At 56.7% G+C, this 16,224-nt stretch overlaps 2 protein-coding genes across 3 annotated transcripts; both read right to left on the bottom strand.

Moving 5' to 3' along the window:
• Positions 1–737: 737 nt before the first annotated feature.
• Positions 738–2,360, bottom strand: FOXS1 (forkhead box S1). Its single transcript, XM_069495920.1, has one exon. It carries the CDS (start codon positions 1,999–2,001, stop codon positions 1,006–1,008), a length of 996 nt encoding a protein of 331 aa, XP_069352021.1. The 5' UTR covers positions 2,002–2,360; the 3' UTR covers positions 738–1,005.
• A 45-nt stretch (positions 2,361–2,405) lies between these two features.
• On the bottom strand, positions 2,406–14,718 carry LOC138401171 (interferon regulatory factor 4-like). Of its 2 annotated transcripts, none has more exons than XM_069496474.1 (8): positions 13,182–14,718; positions 8,154–8,343; positions 7,775–7,872; positions 6,953–7,064; positions 6,774–6,839; positions 5,633–6,010; positions 4,911–5,029; positions 2,406–4,530 (listed from the first exon to the last, which is right to left on the bottom strand). In XM_069496474.1, exons 1-8 carry the CDS (start codon positions 13,413–13,415, stop codon positions 4,201–4,203), a joined length of 1,527 nt encoding a protein of 508 aa, XP_069352575.1. In that variant the 5' UTR covers positions 13,416–14,718; the 3' UTR covers positions 2,406–4,200. The 2 variants fall into 2 exon arrangements, with proteins under 2 accessions (XP_069352575.1, XP_069352576.1); XM_069496475.1 differs by having other exon boundaries at positions 4,467–4,683.
• Positions 14,719–16,224: the final 1,506 nt, after the last annotated feature.

Below are 16,224 nucleotides of genomic sequence, written 5' to 3'. Positions count from 1 at the left end.
GCTTTCTGCAAGAGTCACCAGGAGGCCTCGGAGAGCTGGGGCACAGGGGGGGTCCCCCATTAGTGTGGGAAATGCAAAGAAAGGGATAGGTACTGCCTCTTGGGCCTTGGGTTCCCAGCCTGCACAGCGGTAAGGGGGGGCCTTTTTAGACATGGCATTCTCCCTCGGGGGCACCGCCAGCTCTGCCCCAACCGTGGTCTCCACCCCTGCGTCCTCGCTCAAACTTCAGGTCCGGGGCTGGAGAGTAGAGCCACACAGACACAGTTTGATTTCCCCTCTGCACTCATGTGCCAGCTGGAGCCGGGGCTAATGTGCCCCCGACCCCCAAGCCTCAGTTTCCACTGCTGGAAATGGGGCTAGCATTCCACATCACCCAGGTGAGATGATATGCACAAGCCAGGACAGAATAAACGCCACACATGGTCACGGTTATTGTGACTGCTCATAATGGGGGATGCTGAGCCTCAGAGTTGGGGCAGGAGAGTCACCCCTTAGGCCAGCCCAGCCTCACCCTCTGCCGGTCTCTCTCAGTTGCATCCCTCCTCTCCCTGCTCCCATTCCCTGCCACCCCCTCCTCTGCCTTCCTGGGAAACTCCCCGAGAAAGTCCCCAGCAGGAGAAAGCCTCATGTGAGATGCTTCCATCTGGGTCCCTGCCTCTGCAGCATAGCCCCACAGCCACGGCCCCCACCCCGACCCCGGTGTCCCGGCCTCGGCCCGTCCATCCAGCAAGCTGAGCTCATGATCACATTGCCTTTATTGGCCCTGAGAGCCACAGGGTCACTCCCAAGGGGCCCCACTTCCCCTCACCCCCAGGTGTGTGCAGAGGCCCCGGGGCCTGGCTGAACGCTCTGCTCGCGCTTGGCTTCGCCCGTCTCTCTGTCCTGGTTGTCCTTGGCTTGCCAGGGCTGGGTCCTTCGAGAACTCTCCAGGTCCTAGAGCCAAGCTCAACCTGGAGGGTGCAGTTGGCAGGGGCCCTGCAGGGACTGCCCGAGGCGAGGCTGCCTTCACTCAAAGAAGAACATTCCTGGCGTCCGGTATAAGCAGGGGGTCAGCCCCAGTTGGTAGCCGGAGCCTCCCTGGACAGGGAAGCCACCTGCAACCCAGGGTTCCTTGGGGTCAGCTGGCAGGGGCAGTGGGGCCCGGAGTGAGGCTGGAGGGGTAGGTGGTGCAGGGGAGGGGGCTGCCGAGGCCAAGAGGTGCTCAAGGCCTGGGTCGGCCCCCACGCAGAAATTCAGCGCCTGCAGCCGGCACTGGTAGCTGCTCCCGGTGCCCGGCTCGGGGGTCAAGGCAGGTGTAGGGGCCTTGTTAAAACTGTCGGCCTGAGAGAAGCCAGGAGAAAAGCCGAACGCTGGGCATGGGGAAGACGAGGTGGCCGTGGGGAGCTCCCCTGGGCCTGCAGGCTTGGGCGTGGACATCTCTTTGGGCTCCGTGGGTGGCCGAGGCCTGGCATCCGTAGTTGCCGGGCACATGCTGGCTGGAAAGGCCCCCACCAGACCCCCAAAGCTTGGGCCCTTGGGGTCTGGCAGCTCTGGCGGGAATGGGCACTGCTTGCCGGTCGTGGTGTTGGGGACCCTTGGGTCCTGGCTGGTGGCTCTGAGGGGTCCACGGCGTGCCTTGGCGGGGCCCTTGGTCCCCTCAGCACCTGTCTGCCGGGTGAATCGTCGGCGGCGGCGCAGGAAGCTGCCGTGCTCGAACATGTCGTGGCAGTCGGGGTCCAGTGTCCAGTAGCTGCCCTTGCCTGGCTTGCGATCATCACGGGGTACCTTGACAAAGCACTCGTTGAGTGACAGGTTGTGACGGATGCTGTTCTGCCAGCCAGGCCGGTTGTGGCGGTAGAAGGCGAAGCGGCCCATGATATAGTGGTAGATGCCACTGAGGGTGGCCCGCTGCCCGGGCGAGCTCTGGATGGCCATGGCAATGAGGGCTATGTAGCTGTAGGGAGGCTTGGTCGGCTCGGCGGCCGGGGCCTGGGGCCCGGGCGGGGGCTGCTGCTGCTGCATGCTGGCCAGGCTGGCCGGGCTGTGGGGACCAGAGGGGCCAGGCGCGGCGTCCAGGGCTGGTGTCCGGAACAGCCAGCCCAGGCTGCTTAAAAGGCCCACTGGCCCAGCCTCCCAGCCTGGAAAGGCAAAAAGGGGTGGGCCAGCCAGACTGCCCTCCCTCCCTCCCTCTCCCCACTCCCCCAAGGCCTGGGAGAGGCGGGCAGGAGAGGCCAGGACTGGGAAGCTGAGCACCTGCCAGGGGTGAGGAGGTGGGAGGGAAGGGACAGAGCCCCCCAGCCCACATGTGCTGGGGGACAGTGGCTGGGGAGGGACAGGGTGTGAAACTGAGCGGGACAGAGCCCGAAACCAGAAGAGATAGAGGCAGAAATGTAAAGAAACAGAGACGGGGGGTGGGGCGAGGGGTAGACAGAGACAGAGAGGGGCAGAGACATAAAGAGAGAAACAAAGATAAGACAGAGACAAGCAAAATGGACAGAGACACGCAGAGACAGAGACACACACACAGCTAGTGTACAGAGAAACTCAGACTCACTGAGACGCAGAGACAAATGGAGAAATCCACAGAGAGAGAGGAGGTACGGAGAGAGACGCAGGTACACAAGCAAGGGCAGAGAGAGCAGAGCAGAGGCAGAGCCTGAGCCCAGTCCTCACAGAGCGAGAAAAGCCCGGGGGGCCTCTAGTCCCCCTTGCCCGTCTCCTCCTGCCAGGCCTGTGGGCTGTTTTCTCCTCCCGGCAGGGAAGAGCCCCTGGGGCCACACTGCTCCCTGCCCTCCCAGCACAGGGGTGTCTGCGGGGAGGGGCGCCAGGAGCCGGGATGAAAGCCTGGGAGACCCAGTTCTGCCGAGCCCCTGGCGCCCCCTAGTGACTAGCGTGGGGAGGGCAGCCATTCCAGTACAGACATCCCCCCTCCCAAGGGGCATCTCAAGACCTTGGCTGAGCCTCAGTTTCCCCATCTCTAAAATGGAGCTGGCAACTCTTCAGCTGTGCAGGCTGTGGCGAGGAGGCAACAGGTTCCCTTACACAGAATCCAGCGCGCTTGGAGAGCCTAGCACAGAGTAGGGGTTTGAACGTAGCTGTGGATTGTCACTCTGAACTGAGGCTACCCCAGTTGCAGCCTCGGGCTGGGAGGTACAGCAAAGCCCAGAACAGACAGTCAGGCCTTCTGAAGGACAGGACAGCATCCTCCCTGCTCTCACACTCCCAAGTCAGTGGTCACCTACTCTGTGCCAGGCCAGCTCACTCCCCACTCCACCACCACCCCGCTACCCATTTACTCTGACCAACCCTGCTCCAGAGACCTTCATAGCTTCTTTTGAACTGACGAGGGCTCTGAGGCTCAGAGAAGTTAAGTAACTCGCCTGAGGTCCCACAGCTAGCTAGTGACAAAGCTGAGATTTGAACCCAAGATTCTATAATTCCTTAACAGCACCCCTTCTGTGAGGGACAGGGGGAGGGGACAGTCACTGGATCCTCACTGGAAAACAGAATGTGAACCCCAAGAGTGTAGGGAACACGCTGTTTTGCTCTAGCTCCAGTGTCACGCACTGGACACTGGAACAGAGGCCTGGAACAGAGTAGTTGCTCAATAAATGTCTGTTAAATGTCTAAAAAGAACCCCAGCAACTAACTGACTTCTGTCCTTTGTTGAATCATACAGTTCCCCCCCATAAAAATGGGTTATTCATGTATTACTAAGAGGGATTTATTATATTGGCATCCGGAAGAGGATTCTTATATATAAAGTCAGAAATCAGAAAAGGAAAAAAGGTCTGATAATTGCACTCACAAGCCAGGGGGAACCAGCTTTATGCTTGTGCCCTGAACCCAGATTCTCAAGGACTCACTGCAAGTTACAGTTTGCAAAGATCAGAGGGGCTTGGAGAGGGGCTGGACTCCCACTCTAGCCTCTGCCTTACGACTGTGTTTGGGGGGTTTGCCTCAGTTTCTCCAAAGACAGTGTCCTCCAGGTGCTGGCGGTTCAAAGCATCCAAAGCTCAGGGTTCAGATCAAGTCCTCAGTGTTGGGACCCTCCGAAGTCCCCCAAGTAAAGAAGAGAGATTAGTGGCAGGGGAGAGGAAGGGTTTTGAAATTCAGAGCCCCTCTGAGGCCAGGCAATTTTGTTCCTGGGTGGCCCCACTCTAAACAACCCTGAGGGTCTAAGTGTCGTACACTAAGCTCTAAGCAAACGCTACAGTGGGCTCAACTGCAGGTTAAGGCAGGCTCTGAGTAAGTCGCTATTGGCATGTTGGGCTCTCCACAAGGGATAAAGTCTTGTTTCTGCCCCAATTGCTGCGTTTCCGGGGCCTCAAGGCCGAGTTCGTTTTCCCACTGACGCCCCAGGCCCAGCGGCCCGGCGGTGCCGCCTACTGGCGGGTCCAGGGCTCCATCCCCGCCGCAGAGAGGTCGAGGCACGATTGGCTTCCGCTGTCCCGCCAACGTGGGCGACGGATGGGAGAGGCCCCAACTCCACTGGCTCAGTGCGTGCAGGGCTGGGTTAGGGGTAGGGGTCTGCACCCTGTAGGGGGCTGCCTTGAGAGGAGGAAGCGACCCGCATAGGGCTGACTCAGCGGCGTCAGAAGGTGGGTGACGCCCACTGGGGACGCCAGGCTAAGGAGCCGGCAGGGCGCCGGAGCTCAGGCGCTTCGAGTGCAGGAGGAGCTCGCGGGCGAAGACCGGCTCCACCTGCGGGGGCGCGGATGGGTGGGGCAATGAGCCACGCTCCCCATTTCCCGCCCCCAGCATTCTAGGTGGGAAGTCACAGCCCTAGTGACAGCCCTTCCCCACCCCTATTTTTCAGGTAGGGTCATACAGCGGGTCGGGGGCGCAGCTGAGACTGGAAGGGGTTGGCAAGGGGCCCTCCGGAGGAAACTGGAGGCTCTGGTTCTCTGCTGGAGTGGGGAGGGACTCACGTGCGCCATGACGAGCCGCTCTTCGGGCTGGTCCGGGGGCCCCGGGTACTCCTCGCCAAAGCACAGACGGATCTGGTACTCTGGCTCCGGGTGCCCATCCTGCAGGTGGGCGCGCAGTTCTACGGGAACCGAGACTGTGGGGGCTGGGCCAAGAGCTAGGCATCCCACTCAGGCATCCCATCCCACCTTGTGCTCGCATCCCATGCCCAAGCCACGTAAGCCCACATCCCCACTGTGTGCCTGTGCCGTTTACCCACTTCCACGCCCCTATGCCTGTCCCACATCTGAGCCCACTTCCAGTGCTCACGTCCTTTGCCTGCTGCACCTATGCCCACTCCCACGCTTTATATCCACCCTATGCCACTGCCACTCACCTGTGCCCAGAGCCCCTATGCCAACACACGTATCCAAGTCCTATGCTTGCGCCCCACACCCAATGCCCCAAGCCTGCCTCTGGTGCCTACACCTCCTATGCGCCTATATCCATATCTGTGCCCAGCCCTCCTGGTGCCCCTAATCTTTCCCATTCCGATGCTCCGGTGCCATATCCTTTGTTTCCGTGCCTATCCCATGCCCACCACCCTTAAGCCCGTTCCCCTGCGCCCACATCTCATGTGCCCACTCTCCTCTGTCCACATTCCTTTGCCCACCTCATGCCCACGCCCCCTGTGCCCTCGCCACTCTGCCTCGCTCTGCCAGCGGCCCTACTGTCGCGCTCTTACCCTCCAGGAAGCGGCGCGTGTCGAGCAGCTGGCAGGTTTGCTCGCGCTCCAGCTTGTTGGGCTGCGCGCGGTGCGGGGCGAGCGGGCCGCGCCAGTACACGCGTCCCTGGCACAGGCGCTTGGCGAACACGCCCTCGGGCGCCACCCACAGCAGCACGCCGCGCTCTAGGTGGCGCATCAGGCGCTGCAGCACGTGGGCGCCAGGCGGCGGCTCCGGGAAGCGGACTTGCGCGACGCGTGGGGGTGGCCCCAGCAGGCGCTCGGCGGCGGCGGTGGCGGCAGCCGCCTTCGGGCTCAGACGGCAGCCCTCGGCGGTGCGCGCGGTGGCTTCCCGCACCAGCGCCGCGCCGTAGAAGACCCGCACGTGTAGCCAGCAGCCTGCGGGCCGGAGAGCGGGGCGCGCGGGCCAGGCGTTGGCTGCGCCGCCCTGCCCCATCCTTCCCCGCTCCACAACTGGGCAGGGGACTGGGCGGTGCTTCTGGCCCCCACCTCGGGGAATTTTTGGTGCTCCTTCCCAACCAGTGATAATACTAATTCTAGTAGTGGTAGTAGTAATAAGCAATAGCTTCCAGTATAAACAAACTTAGTTGAGCTCCGTGGTTCAAAGATGGCTCTGGGGCCATCTGCAATGAGGGCATGGCCCCGAGGCCATCCCAGCAAATCCTCTGGGGTTCTAGGAGCTTTCTCCCGGCAAAGATTCTAATGCTGGTAGAAGTAATAACAGCAACGACAGTGACAACATAACAATCCCACTGGAGGAGCCAGCAGCTCTATGGTTAGGGATGTGGGCTCGGCAGCTAGGTCCATGGATTCTACTCTGTCACTGCCACTTAGGGGCTGTGACCTGTTAGCAACTCTCCCAGGGTTGCTAGCTGTGCCACCTTGGGCAAGGTTCTTAACCTCTGTGTCTCGGTTTCTGCATATGTACATTGGGGAGAACAGCGTCATGGGACTGGGGGGGGGGGGCGTGGAAGGATGCCTGACATACACGAAGCCCGCAGCAAACATTAGCTGTTGTGGTGGTTGTACTGGCAGTCTGGGCTGGCTGCTTTGGGTGGGAGACGGAGGCTAGCTGGCTCCAGCCCTGGGCCCTGCCCAGTTCTGCACACTGGTCAGAGGGCAGGGCCTTTAGGTTCCTTACCAGGGTTGCTGGAGTCCTGAGAGGGCATCACACTCCAGGGGTGTTTGGGGTCCCATGCCTGGTACCCTGGGGAAGGAGAGGAAGCAGTCAGGCACCACCTCACCCTGGCCCCCTGGCTCCCCAGGTCAAGGAGGAGGTGGGGGAGGAGGCAGGGGTGGGGGAGGAGGCCCAGTCCTTACTGTGGTCGGCCAAAGGGCCTGGGAGGAGGGTGGCTGGTGGCAACAAGCCCTCCTGGGCCAGCCTGGGGGGCTGCTCCTTGTCCTCATCCTCTGTGGCTAATCTGGAGCCATCCTGAGCATTGGGAGAGGGGGCCATTAGGGTGGGAGAAGAGACCTGTGGGTCACAGGAGTTCCCAGACTGTCCTCACCAGGGCAGAGGGAGGTCTGGGTAGGCTGAAGGCCAGCTGGGGTTGAAAGGAACTTTAAAGCTTCAGAGTCTCAGAGCTCAAGCCCCCTGCCCCCCATGGAGGTAAAGAGAGAGTCGACGGGGGTGCTGTGGGTAACAGCATCAGAGTGGGTCACTGTGACAGGAGAGGGTGCTGGGGGTAAATGCAGAGGTGAGGGAGCTGGAGACCATAGACATGGGGGGACAGAGCCATGGGCTAGATGCTGATGGGGGGATGGGGACAGCAATGAGCCATCGATGATGGGTAGAGGTGGTGGGGTGGAGATAGTGGGGGTGACACAGACAGAGCGGTGGAGACGGAGCTGATGGGCCTGATGGGAACAGTGAGGAGGCAGAGCTGACACATGGGGCAGAGTGATGGTCCCAAATATGGCGGGGGAGGGTGAGTGTGGAGAAAATAGAGGGAGGGAACTGAAGCTGGTGGAGGAGAAGGGGCTGCCGGTGGAGCAAGAGCTGGAGCAGAAGTGGGAAGAGGCAGGGCTGCCAGGAGGAGAGCAGTGCGGGGGGTCAGGGCCGGACAGGGCAGGGCCAATGGGTGGCTTGGGTGAGAGGTGACTGAGCTGGCAAGGATCCAGGGGCTGGAAGGACCTACCAACCTGGTCTGTCCCACAGGTGGGCTCAGTCACTTCCCCAGGGGGCTCCTGCTGGCTGGAGGGAATGCCCCCCTCTTCACGGGGAGCACAGGCCTTGGCAACTGCATAGAACAAGAGACATGGGCCCCCTCAACTGAGGTGACCCCAGGCAAGAGGACCCCAGCTCACTACACGGCTTCAGGCAAGCCCACCTCTCTCTGGGCCTCAGTTTCCTCCTTTTCAAATAGGGAGATAAACTGGCTGGTCTAAGGGTCCTTCCAAATTTACTAGCCCATGAGTCAAAATTTGAGTCCCTCATTCCCCATTTGACAGGTGAGCAAAGTGAGATCCTTATTAACCAGAGAGCCACACTTGGTCACTACCTCCAGGGGCAGGGGACTACCTGGGCCACGGGCATCGCCAGACACAATCCTGTAGACCTTGTAGGGGTTGGAGATGTCCAGCTGCCTGCGCTCGCGCACCTCACGGAAGTCGGCGCTCTTGTTCAGGGCACAGCGGAGCCGCGTCTTCCAGGTGGAGGGGTCCTCCCTGTCGGTGCCCTCCAGGTGCTTGCCCTTGTGCACGGCCCAGGCCTGGGGAGGGGCAGGGGAACTTGGGGAGGAATAGCCTGGGGTAGGGGCTGGGGCCTTGCGGAGGGATGAGGGTCTGCCTTGCCCCCCACCCTCCCTCTCCCTCCTTTCCTCTCCTTCCCTCCCTCCCTCCCTCCCTCCCTCCCTCCAACACATGTTTTTTGAGCTCCTTCTGTGTTCTAGGTCTGAGCCAGGGCTGGGGATTGAATGGGACACAAGACAGACACGGTTCCTGCTCTCAAGGAGTCCAAGTCTAGTGGGAGAAGACAGCTGCAATCAATTAAACAGAAATAACGATATTCCAAATTATGGATTGTGGTAAATAAGAGAAAAAATAAATAGGGTGATGGGATATAAAATAATGGCAGTGACTTGCTATCTAGAGAACCATAAAACTAAATCCCTACCTATTGCCAAATACAAAGGAGACTCCAGATGATTTAAAAAACCAAAGGTAAGAGGTAAAACTATAAAATTAATAGGCAATAATATAGGAGAACACCTTCTAGGGGCAGAGAACACTTCTTACACAAAACCTAAAACACATGACCCACAAGGCAAAAAATTACTCTGTCTGAAATCAGCAAGGGGCTGAAATCTAGAACATACAAGGAACTTGTGCAAATCAACAAGAAACAGAACATTCCCTACAGAGAAAATTCTTATGAAAGGATAGGAATTGGTGGCTTATGGAAGAGAAAACCAGAAGACATGAGCATATGAGGAGGTGCTTAAACTCACTCGTAGCAAAGGAACACAAATAAAAATGTGAGCTATCCCCAATAAGCTAACTTTAGCAAGAGGGCTAATACAGGAGTTGGGGGGATGTGGTGTAGGGGAAACGTGGTGGGGAGTTGCCGGTGGGTGTGGAGTGGGTGTGGTGCTCCTGGCTGGTAATCTGGCATGCTACTTGAATGAAGTAGTATAAAAATACCCTGTGAGCAAAAATCCCAATTCCCAATTCCAAAGGCATTCTCAGAGGGGATCACAAGGGGAGACCTGGTCAAAGAAATCCATAGCAGCATTATCTGTGGTCTTGGGAGTTGGAAGCAAATTTGTGTCCAACGCTGGGAAAGAGAATGGGTGTGTGCATGTCATGGATGCCCACTATAGAGTCTCTACAGCATCTAGAAGCATCTAGGAGCAAGAGATTAGATCTACAAGAACAGATCTTTAAAGCATGGTCATGAATGAAAAACAAAGTAAGACACAGAATGAGATGTACAACACATGATGTGTATAAGGTAAGAACACACACAAAACATCAACATGCAAACCAAAGATATTTGTTAAATACACTGGAATGACTGTTTATTGTGGTGGAGGGAATAAATAAGTAAATAAATAAGAAAAATGAGGGGCTACTTTCGAGAGGGCGATCAGAAAAGCCCTCTTTGAGGAGGTGACATTTGGGCTGAAGCGTGAATGAAAAGAACAGTCTGACAAACTGAAGGTTTAGAGGAACGGCAAGTGCAAAGGGCCTGCGGTGGGAAAGAGATTGATAAATTCAGGCACAGCCAGTGTGGCTGGAGCAGTGTGGTCCAAGGGGAGGCCATCAGGAGACGCATTGCTACATTTATCACGTTCAGGGCCAAGGGGGATTTAACTAAGTTGCACCACTCATTGTCCTCAGAGACTCCAGGACTAGTGGTAAACACAGACAACGAAACAGAAAAGCCACAGTTCCTGTGTCAGTGCCAGGGGTGAGACCTTTTGAGGCTCGATGTGTTGTCTGTAAACATCGTCTGTAGGTGTCGATAACCACCTAACCTCACGTGGTTGTGGCGGGTGCAAGATGAGCCGGTGTGTGTAGAGTGCGCAGCACAGCGCCTGGCACACAGCCAGCGCTGATTTATTGCAGCACTTATTCATAGCATTAAGAATACTCAAAGGAACGAGGGCACAGGGCAGGGGGTGCTATCATCAAGGCAAGAGGAACCTTCGTTTTGTTCACTGCCAGATGCCCGAACAACTAAAATGGCGCCTGGCACACAGAGGATGTTCCAAAAATATCTGTTGAATGCCCTGACCTGGGCCTTGAAGGGTGAGTAGGAAGCTGAGGGGTGGAGTGGCACTCCTGGCAGAGGGAATAGCTTGAGCAAAGGCCTGGCGGTGTGGAAGGGCACGATGCATGCGGGGAACGGTGAGCAGCCGGGGTTGCTGTTGCTGGGTGTGTGTCTGAGGGTGCGTGTGCAGGAGACTGTCACTATTCAAGGCAGTTATATTCTATAGTCTCCACAAACACCGAACTAGAGAACACGGAACCATGGCTCCTAGGGGAAATACAGGGCCAGGCTCCTGCCAATCTCTGGTCACATTGCTTTCATCAACCGATCAATACATAATCTTGCTTCATGTGTGTTTCTGTCTGAGAACGCTTTATTTAATATATACTGCTGATTCATTAACATTGAACTCATGGCCAACAGCACTGTGGAGCATGCCCGAATGAAGCTTGTCTAACATTATTTTCCCCATACGGCACATCACAGCCTTCCTGCACTCGGGAACACTAGACAGCACTTCAGCATTTTGCTTGGGGGCCATTCAAACAGTGAAATCACCAACAAAAAGCACAGAAATATTTAAAAGTGTGGCGCCAAATAGACTGTGAAAAGGCCACTTGTTTACAGTACGGGAGCCAAAACAAGAAGGCAGGGAATTGCCATGTTTGACCTCAGCTTCGAATATTCCTGAAGGTCGACTTACATTTTTGCCATTCTGTGTATAGCTATGAATGGACACGGAAGTGAGGCAAGTATAGATTTGGGGATTACAAATAAATTGGAGCAAGTAGGAGAATTTGCAAATATGGAATCTGTGAATGAGGATGGACTGTATGTGGGGAGTGGGGGAAGGGAAGAGGAATTAAGGGAGAAGAGCTAGGCTGAAGCCAGATCATGAACGTCCTTGAAGGCCATGCTTTATCCCATGGGCTCTGGGGCACCAGAGGGCCTGAAGCTAAGGAGTCACTCGTGTGTGTCAGCGGCGGGTTGGAGCAGCCAGAAGGGTGGGGAGAGCCAGTCCCCAGAATCTCTCACTTCTGACCAACAGCATAGAAGTCTTAAGGGACAGGCCATGCAACCACCCATTCAACACTTATTGAGCACCTACTGTGTGCCAGGCATTGTGCTTGATGTCGCCACCCTCAAGCAGCTCCTGGTCTGCTGGAAGAGACAGACTCATACCAGGCACTTAAAATTCATAGAGAAAGTTGTTCCAATGAGCCTTTGCCTTGGACTTGGGAGAAGTACTGAACTGGGGCTTAATAAATGCACTAAATAAGTAAATGCATCAGGGAAGGCTCTCTCGAAGAGATGTTTACGCTGAGGACAGGGCAGTTGGCCAGGCAAAGGTGAAGAGGAGAGGTGTTGCAGGCAGAGGGGACAGCATGTGCAAAGGTCTAATGGTGACAAGGACATGAAGCATTGAGAAACAGAAAGAACTAAAGTGGGGGAGGGGAGGGAGTGGAGCGAGAGATGGGGGGGGGGAGGGGCAGTTTGTGCCTGGCTTCCAGGCCAGGATGAGGAGCTGGGGCTTTTTCACAAGGGCAGCAGGGAGCTGTGGAAGGATTCTGAGTAGGGGAGGATGGAGGCCAGATTTGCATTTAGAAAGATCCCCCCTGCAGGACTGTGTGGACTGCCGAGGGATAGGAGAAGCCGATAGGGGAAGCAGGTCACTCCAGCTGTCCTGGGAGAGATGGAAGGGGTGGGTTCAAGTGGACGGACTGGAGAGATGTTCGACAGGAAGAGCCAGCAGGCCTTGGCCATGGAACAGACTGAGGTTGGAAGAAGGGGAGTGGCCAGGGTTCAGGTACACAGGTGGCAGTTGTTCAGGGGAGTGAGCTGATGAGTGTGGTATTTGGGATGTTTTGGGGGGCACGTGTGTTTGAGGGGCTGGGGACCATCCAGGAGACAGCTCCAGGAGGCACCTAGACCAGCAGGCCTGAGGCTTGGAGGGAAGGCCCGGAGCCTCCAGCTGAGGCCCTGGAGGCAGGAGAGTGGGACGTGAGGTCCAGGTGTGAGTGCTGGGAGCCCCAACAGCGGAGGGCACAGGATGGAGGCTGAGAAACAGGGGCCTGGGAGGGGCTTGGGGGTGAGCAGCAGAGATTCCAGAAACCAGGTAAGAATGTTTCAAGAAGGAGGGAGGGTCCACCAGGTACAGACCCACCCAGGAGTCAAGGAGGATGAAGACAGGGATGCATCCTTGGATTTGGCAACTAAAGACATTAGCAGGAGGGACAGAAGCCAGACTGGGCATGGGGCTGGGGGGTGGGGAGGAGCTGGAGAGAGGGTTGCTTCACACTGTGAGAGGAGAGGGAGGGCCAGGAAGGAGGGGCTGGAGGTCACGGTGGTGTTTGGGGTGGTGGCGGTGGCCTGATGCATGGTTTGTTGCTTATTGCTCAGAAGAGAGGTTCCAGAATTTAAATGTTCATGGAAAGGAGCCAGTTTAGAAAACGTTAAGGATAACTGGGGAAGGGAAGGCCATTCCTGCAGGGGGTCCCAGAGAAGGGCTGGTGTTGGGAGCATAGAAAAGGTCCCCAAGCTGCAGAGATTGCGGTTTGGGGTGTGGGAGGTTGAGGGAACTTGCACTTGTGCTGTCTCACTGCCGGGTGAGTGGGAGGAGAGGCACTCTGAGAGGTGGGGCTGGGACAGGTGGTGACAGCCTTGGCTGGTGCTATTGGAAGAGGGTCTCTGAGGGTCTCCCACATGTGGAGAACAGGACCCTCAATCCTGGAGGCCAGCAAGTGGCCCATGGTCACACAGCTGTTTGTCAGTCCGGGTGCTGGGACCGTGAGCCTGCCCCCAAGGCTGGGTGACCCCAGTCCCCTGTCCCCTTACCCTGAAGAGCGCTGCATCCTGCTGTGCCTGGTAGCCCTGCTTGGCTACGTGCTTCCAGGGGATGCGGAAGAGGGTCTTGCCCGCGTCCTCCCAGTGCAACCCTGGGTAGCGCCCACTCTCGATCTGTGCCACCAGCCAGTCTCGGAGGCGCAGGGGACCTCCGGCTCCTGCCGTGGGTCGCCTGCTGTCATCGGAGACTTTCCTCCGCTGCTTCTGCCAGGGGCTGCTGGCCATTGGGAACGTAGTGCGCCGGGGGACCCAGTCTTGGGCTCACAGCAGCTGGACCTGTGTAGTCTGGGGATCACCGGGCCACCTGGATGGTGCTCGGAGGCAACGAAAGTGAAACTCTGGGTGGTCGGGTTTCACTTTCCATTCCGTTCCCTCTCCCGGGAGGCCCTTTCCTTTCGCCCCTCCCCCGGCATCCTGGCCTGGAGGACGCTGGGCCTCTCCTGGGGGGGAGAGGTGCTTGTGGGGCACAAGACCTGCCATAGCATACCGGGTTGGGAGGAGGATGGACACCCAGAGACTCTGCACCTGTTATCTGCTCTTCCCAGCCCACCTGGAAACTTGTCTGTCTCTTCCGGAGCTGGACTGGCACAGAGCTTCCAAACCAACTCCTGCCAGATCTGGGAGGCAGTGACTGGTTTCAAATGCACACTCATGACCTCCATCCCAGACCTGCAGAATCGGACTTTCTGGGCAGGAAGCCCAGGAAACCACATTTTAGTAAGTTCCCCCAGGGGGTTCCGATGCAGGTGGTCCATAGGCCACACTTAATTCCTTAAATATGTGGAGTCTCCGTGTACTGACTGCTCATCACAAGTCTTGGCCTGCCAAGCTGAACATCTCTCTACAGTGTCTCAATGGGTTCTCACAACAGCATAAGAGGCACATATAATGACCTATTTTAATGTTAATAAGGCTGAAGCTCAGACAGGTTAAAGCCCTATAATGAGGTCACAGAGCTAGTATGGGGTGGGGGTGGGGGGCGGAGCCAGGATCTAAAGTGTGTCTGTTTGCTCGCTAGAGCCCAGGAGCCTAAACAGTGCCCACATTGCTTCCTGACAGCTACACCTGAAGTTTATGGATTCCGGGGAGGGGGCAGGGGGAGCCTGTGTCCCCTAGAAAGTGTATGTAAATTGTTCATGTCTATGCATTTTTCCGGGGTTTGTATCTTTCATTAAATCATCAAAGGGGATTTGTGATATGGAAGAGGTCAAGTTGCTCAGACTGCTCCACGCCTTGCTGTGTACATGGGGAAACTGAGGCTCTGAGAGAGAAACAACCCCCGCACTCTGCTGGGCACAGAGCTGAGCGCCCAGCCAGCACTGACCAGAGGCTGGAAGCACCCTCCCTCATGTGCACCTGCTGGGAGGGCTTTCTTCGTGTTCCTCCCCTCCCCCACCCCCATATTCCAGCAGCCACCAATTCCAACACTTCTACAGCCATGGCTGGGATTCAAACTCAGGCCTTATAAGTCTCTAATGGGCCCAAGGCATTTCATATGATTAAATACAAGAGTAATAATTACACCTAAGCACGAGTCTTGAGTGTGTCAGATGATCCTTCACTTTTCTAAGTCGCAGAGGGCACTAAGAGGATCGGGTCTGCGGTCACACTTCCTGAACTGCCATCCCAGCTCCACCGCTTGCTAGCTGGTGACCTTGGGCACCAGCCTCAGATTCCTCACCAGTTAAATAGCAACACCCACTCCCTAGGGTTATCTGAGAATAAAGGTGATGCAGGTGGCGGGTTTAGCACAGTGCCTGCAGTGAGTGCTCAGTGAGTGAGTGGTGTGTTGCTGAGTCACGGGGTGGTGAGGTAAAGGCTGGAAGTGGAGTGGGAACATCTTGAAGGACCTGAAACATCGGATCAAGGGGCTTTGCTTTGCCCTGTAAATGATGGGGGCCATGGAAGATTTTAAGTAGAGGAGGACGCCATCAGAGGTAGAAAGGTGTTTTAAACTGGGTGGATGGTGGTGCCACCAACCGGACCAGAAGACCGCAGGCCACCTTGTTCTTCATGCTCGATCCTGACTTGGGGCCTGTTCACTTAATGTTCTCTCTGCCTGGAATGCTTCCCCCGATAGCAAAATGGACCACTCCCTCACCACCTGACATATTTTTTCTGTTGTTGATCTGCTTATCTGGTGTCTTCCCTCCCAGAATGTCAGTGACACGAAGGCAGAGGTTTTGCTCACTGCTGTATCCCCAGTGCCCAGCACAATGGCTGGCACACAGCAGGTGCTCAATGGACATTTGTTGAATGAATGAGGAGTAGGAGGTTGGGGCAGTAGGTGAAGGTTATTTTGTCCATTCCCCCCACCCCAGTGCTGCGGTCTGTGCCTCCCCCACAGCCCCGAGCACCGTGCTTGGTGTACAATAAGGACCCCATACAAGTGGCTATTGGGTTATAGCTATTTTAGGCCCCTCTCAACTTCGGGTTAATTTCAGCTTAGGAAAAATCAGCTCCAATGACCTCTATTCATCGTTGGAGTCAGTTGCTGCTTTGTTGAACTGCCCCTGCCTTTAAACTGTTGGTGGGAAGGGTCATTCCCTCTAGCTGGGGGTGGATACTCCTTGCCAGTAACCTCCCAAACCAGAAGGAGCTGCTTCCATCAGGGACTCAGAGTGACTAAGTTCGCATCCAGCCTCCCTTGTTCTAGCTGTGTGTCCTTGGGCAAGCTGCCTGACCTCTCTGGGTTTCAGTTTCCTCCCGAGGATTAAGTGAACTCACGCAGTAAAAGGCCAGGTGTGAGAAAGCACAACCTTACCTTATTAGCTAGTATTTGTGCATAAGAAAAGGCAGGGAGTTGTGGAGGAGGGCGCTCAGGGAGGGGAGGGACCCTTAGGGAGGAGGAGAGGGGGGTCAGAAGGTGGAAGGGTTTCAAAGAGAAGGAGGGGCTTGGGGGCCTTGTCAGGAGACCATGGCTCCAGGAGAGATGCGGGGGTGGGCAGGTGTTAGAGAAGCGGGTGGTCCCCGAATGCAACTCTGCAGACTGCAGTTAACGGAGGGTGGTGGTGGGCTCCTCAGGCCCCTAGGG

The sequence above is a fragment of the Eulemur rufifrons genome, chromosome 20, assembly GCF_041146395.1.
Source record: "Eulemur rufifrons isolate Redbay chromosome 20, OSU_ERuf_1, whole genome shotgun sequence".
Taxonomy (NCBI): Eukaryota; Metazoa; Chordata; class Mammalia; order Primates; family Lemuridae; genus Eulemur; species Eulemur rufifrons.
The sequence above is the reverse complement of the archived record's forward strand: the minus strand, read 5'-3'. Positions and strand labels throughout refer to the sequence as shown.

Bases quoted from the DNA above. Each gene is read 5' to 3' on its own strand.
- LOC138401171 (XM_069496474.1), bottom strand. From the start codon at position 13,415: ATGGCCAGCAGCCCCTGGCAGAAGCAGCGGAGGAAAGTCTCCGATGAC. The intron at 7,065-7,774 runs GTTGGTAGGTCC...CCCAATGCTCAG, and splicing joins CCACCTGTGGGACAGACCAG to GATGGCTCCAGATTAGCCAC. The intron at 6,840-6,952 runs GTAAGGACTGGG...CTCCTTCCCCAG, and splicing joins AGGCCCTTTGGCCGACCACA to GGTACCAGGCATGGGACCCC.
- FOXS1 (XM_069495920.1), bottom strand. From the start codon at position 2,001: ATGCAGCAGCAGCAGCCCCCGCCCGGGCCCCAGGCCCCGGCCGCCGAG.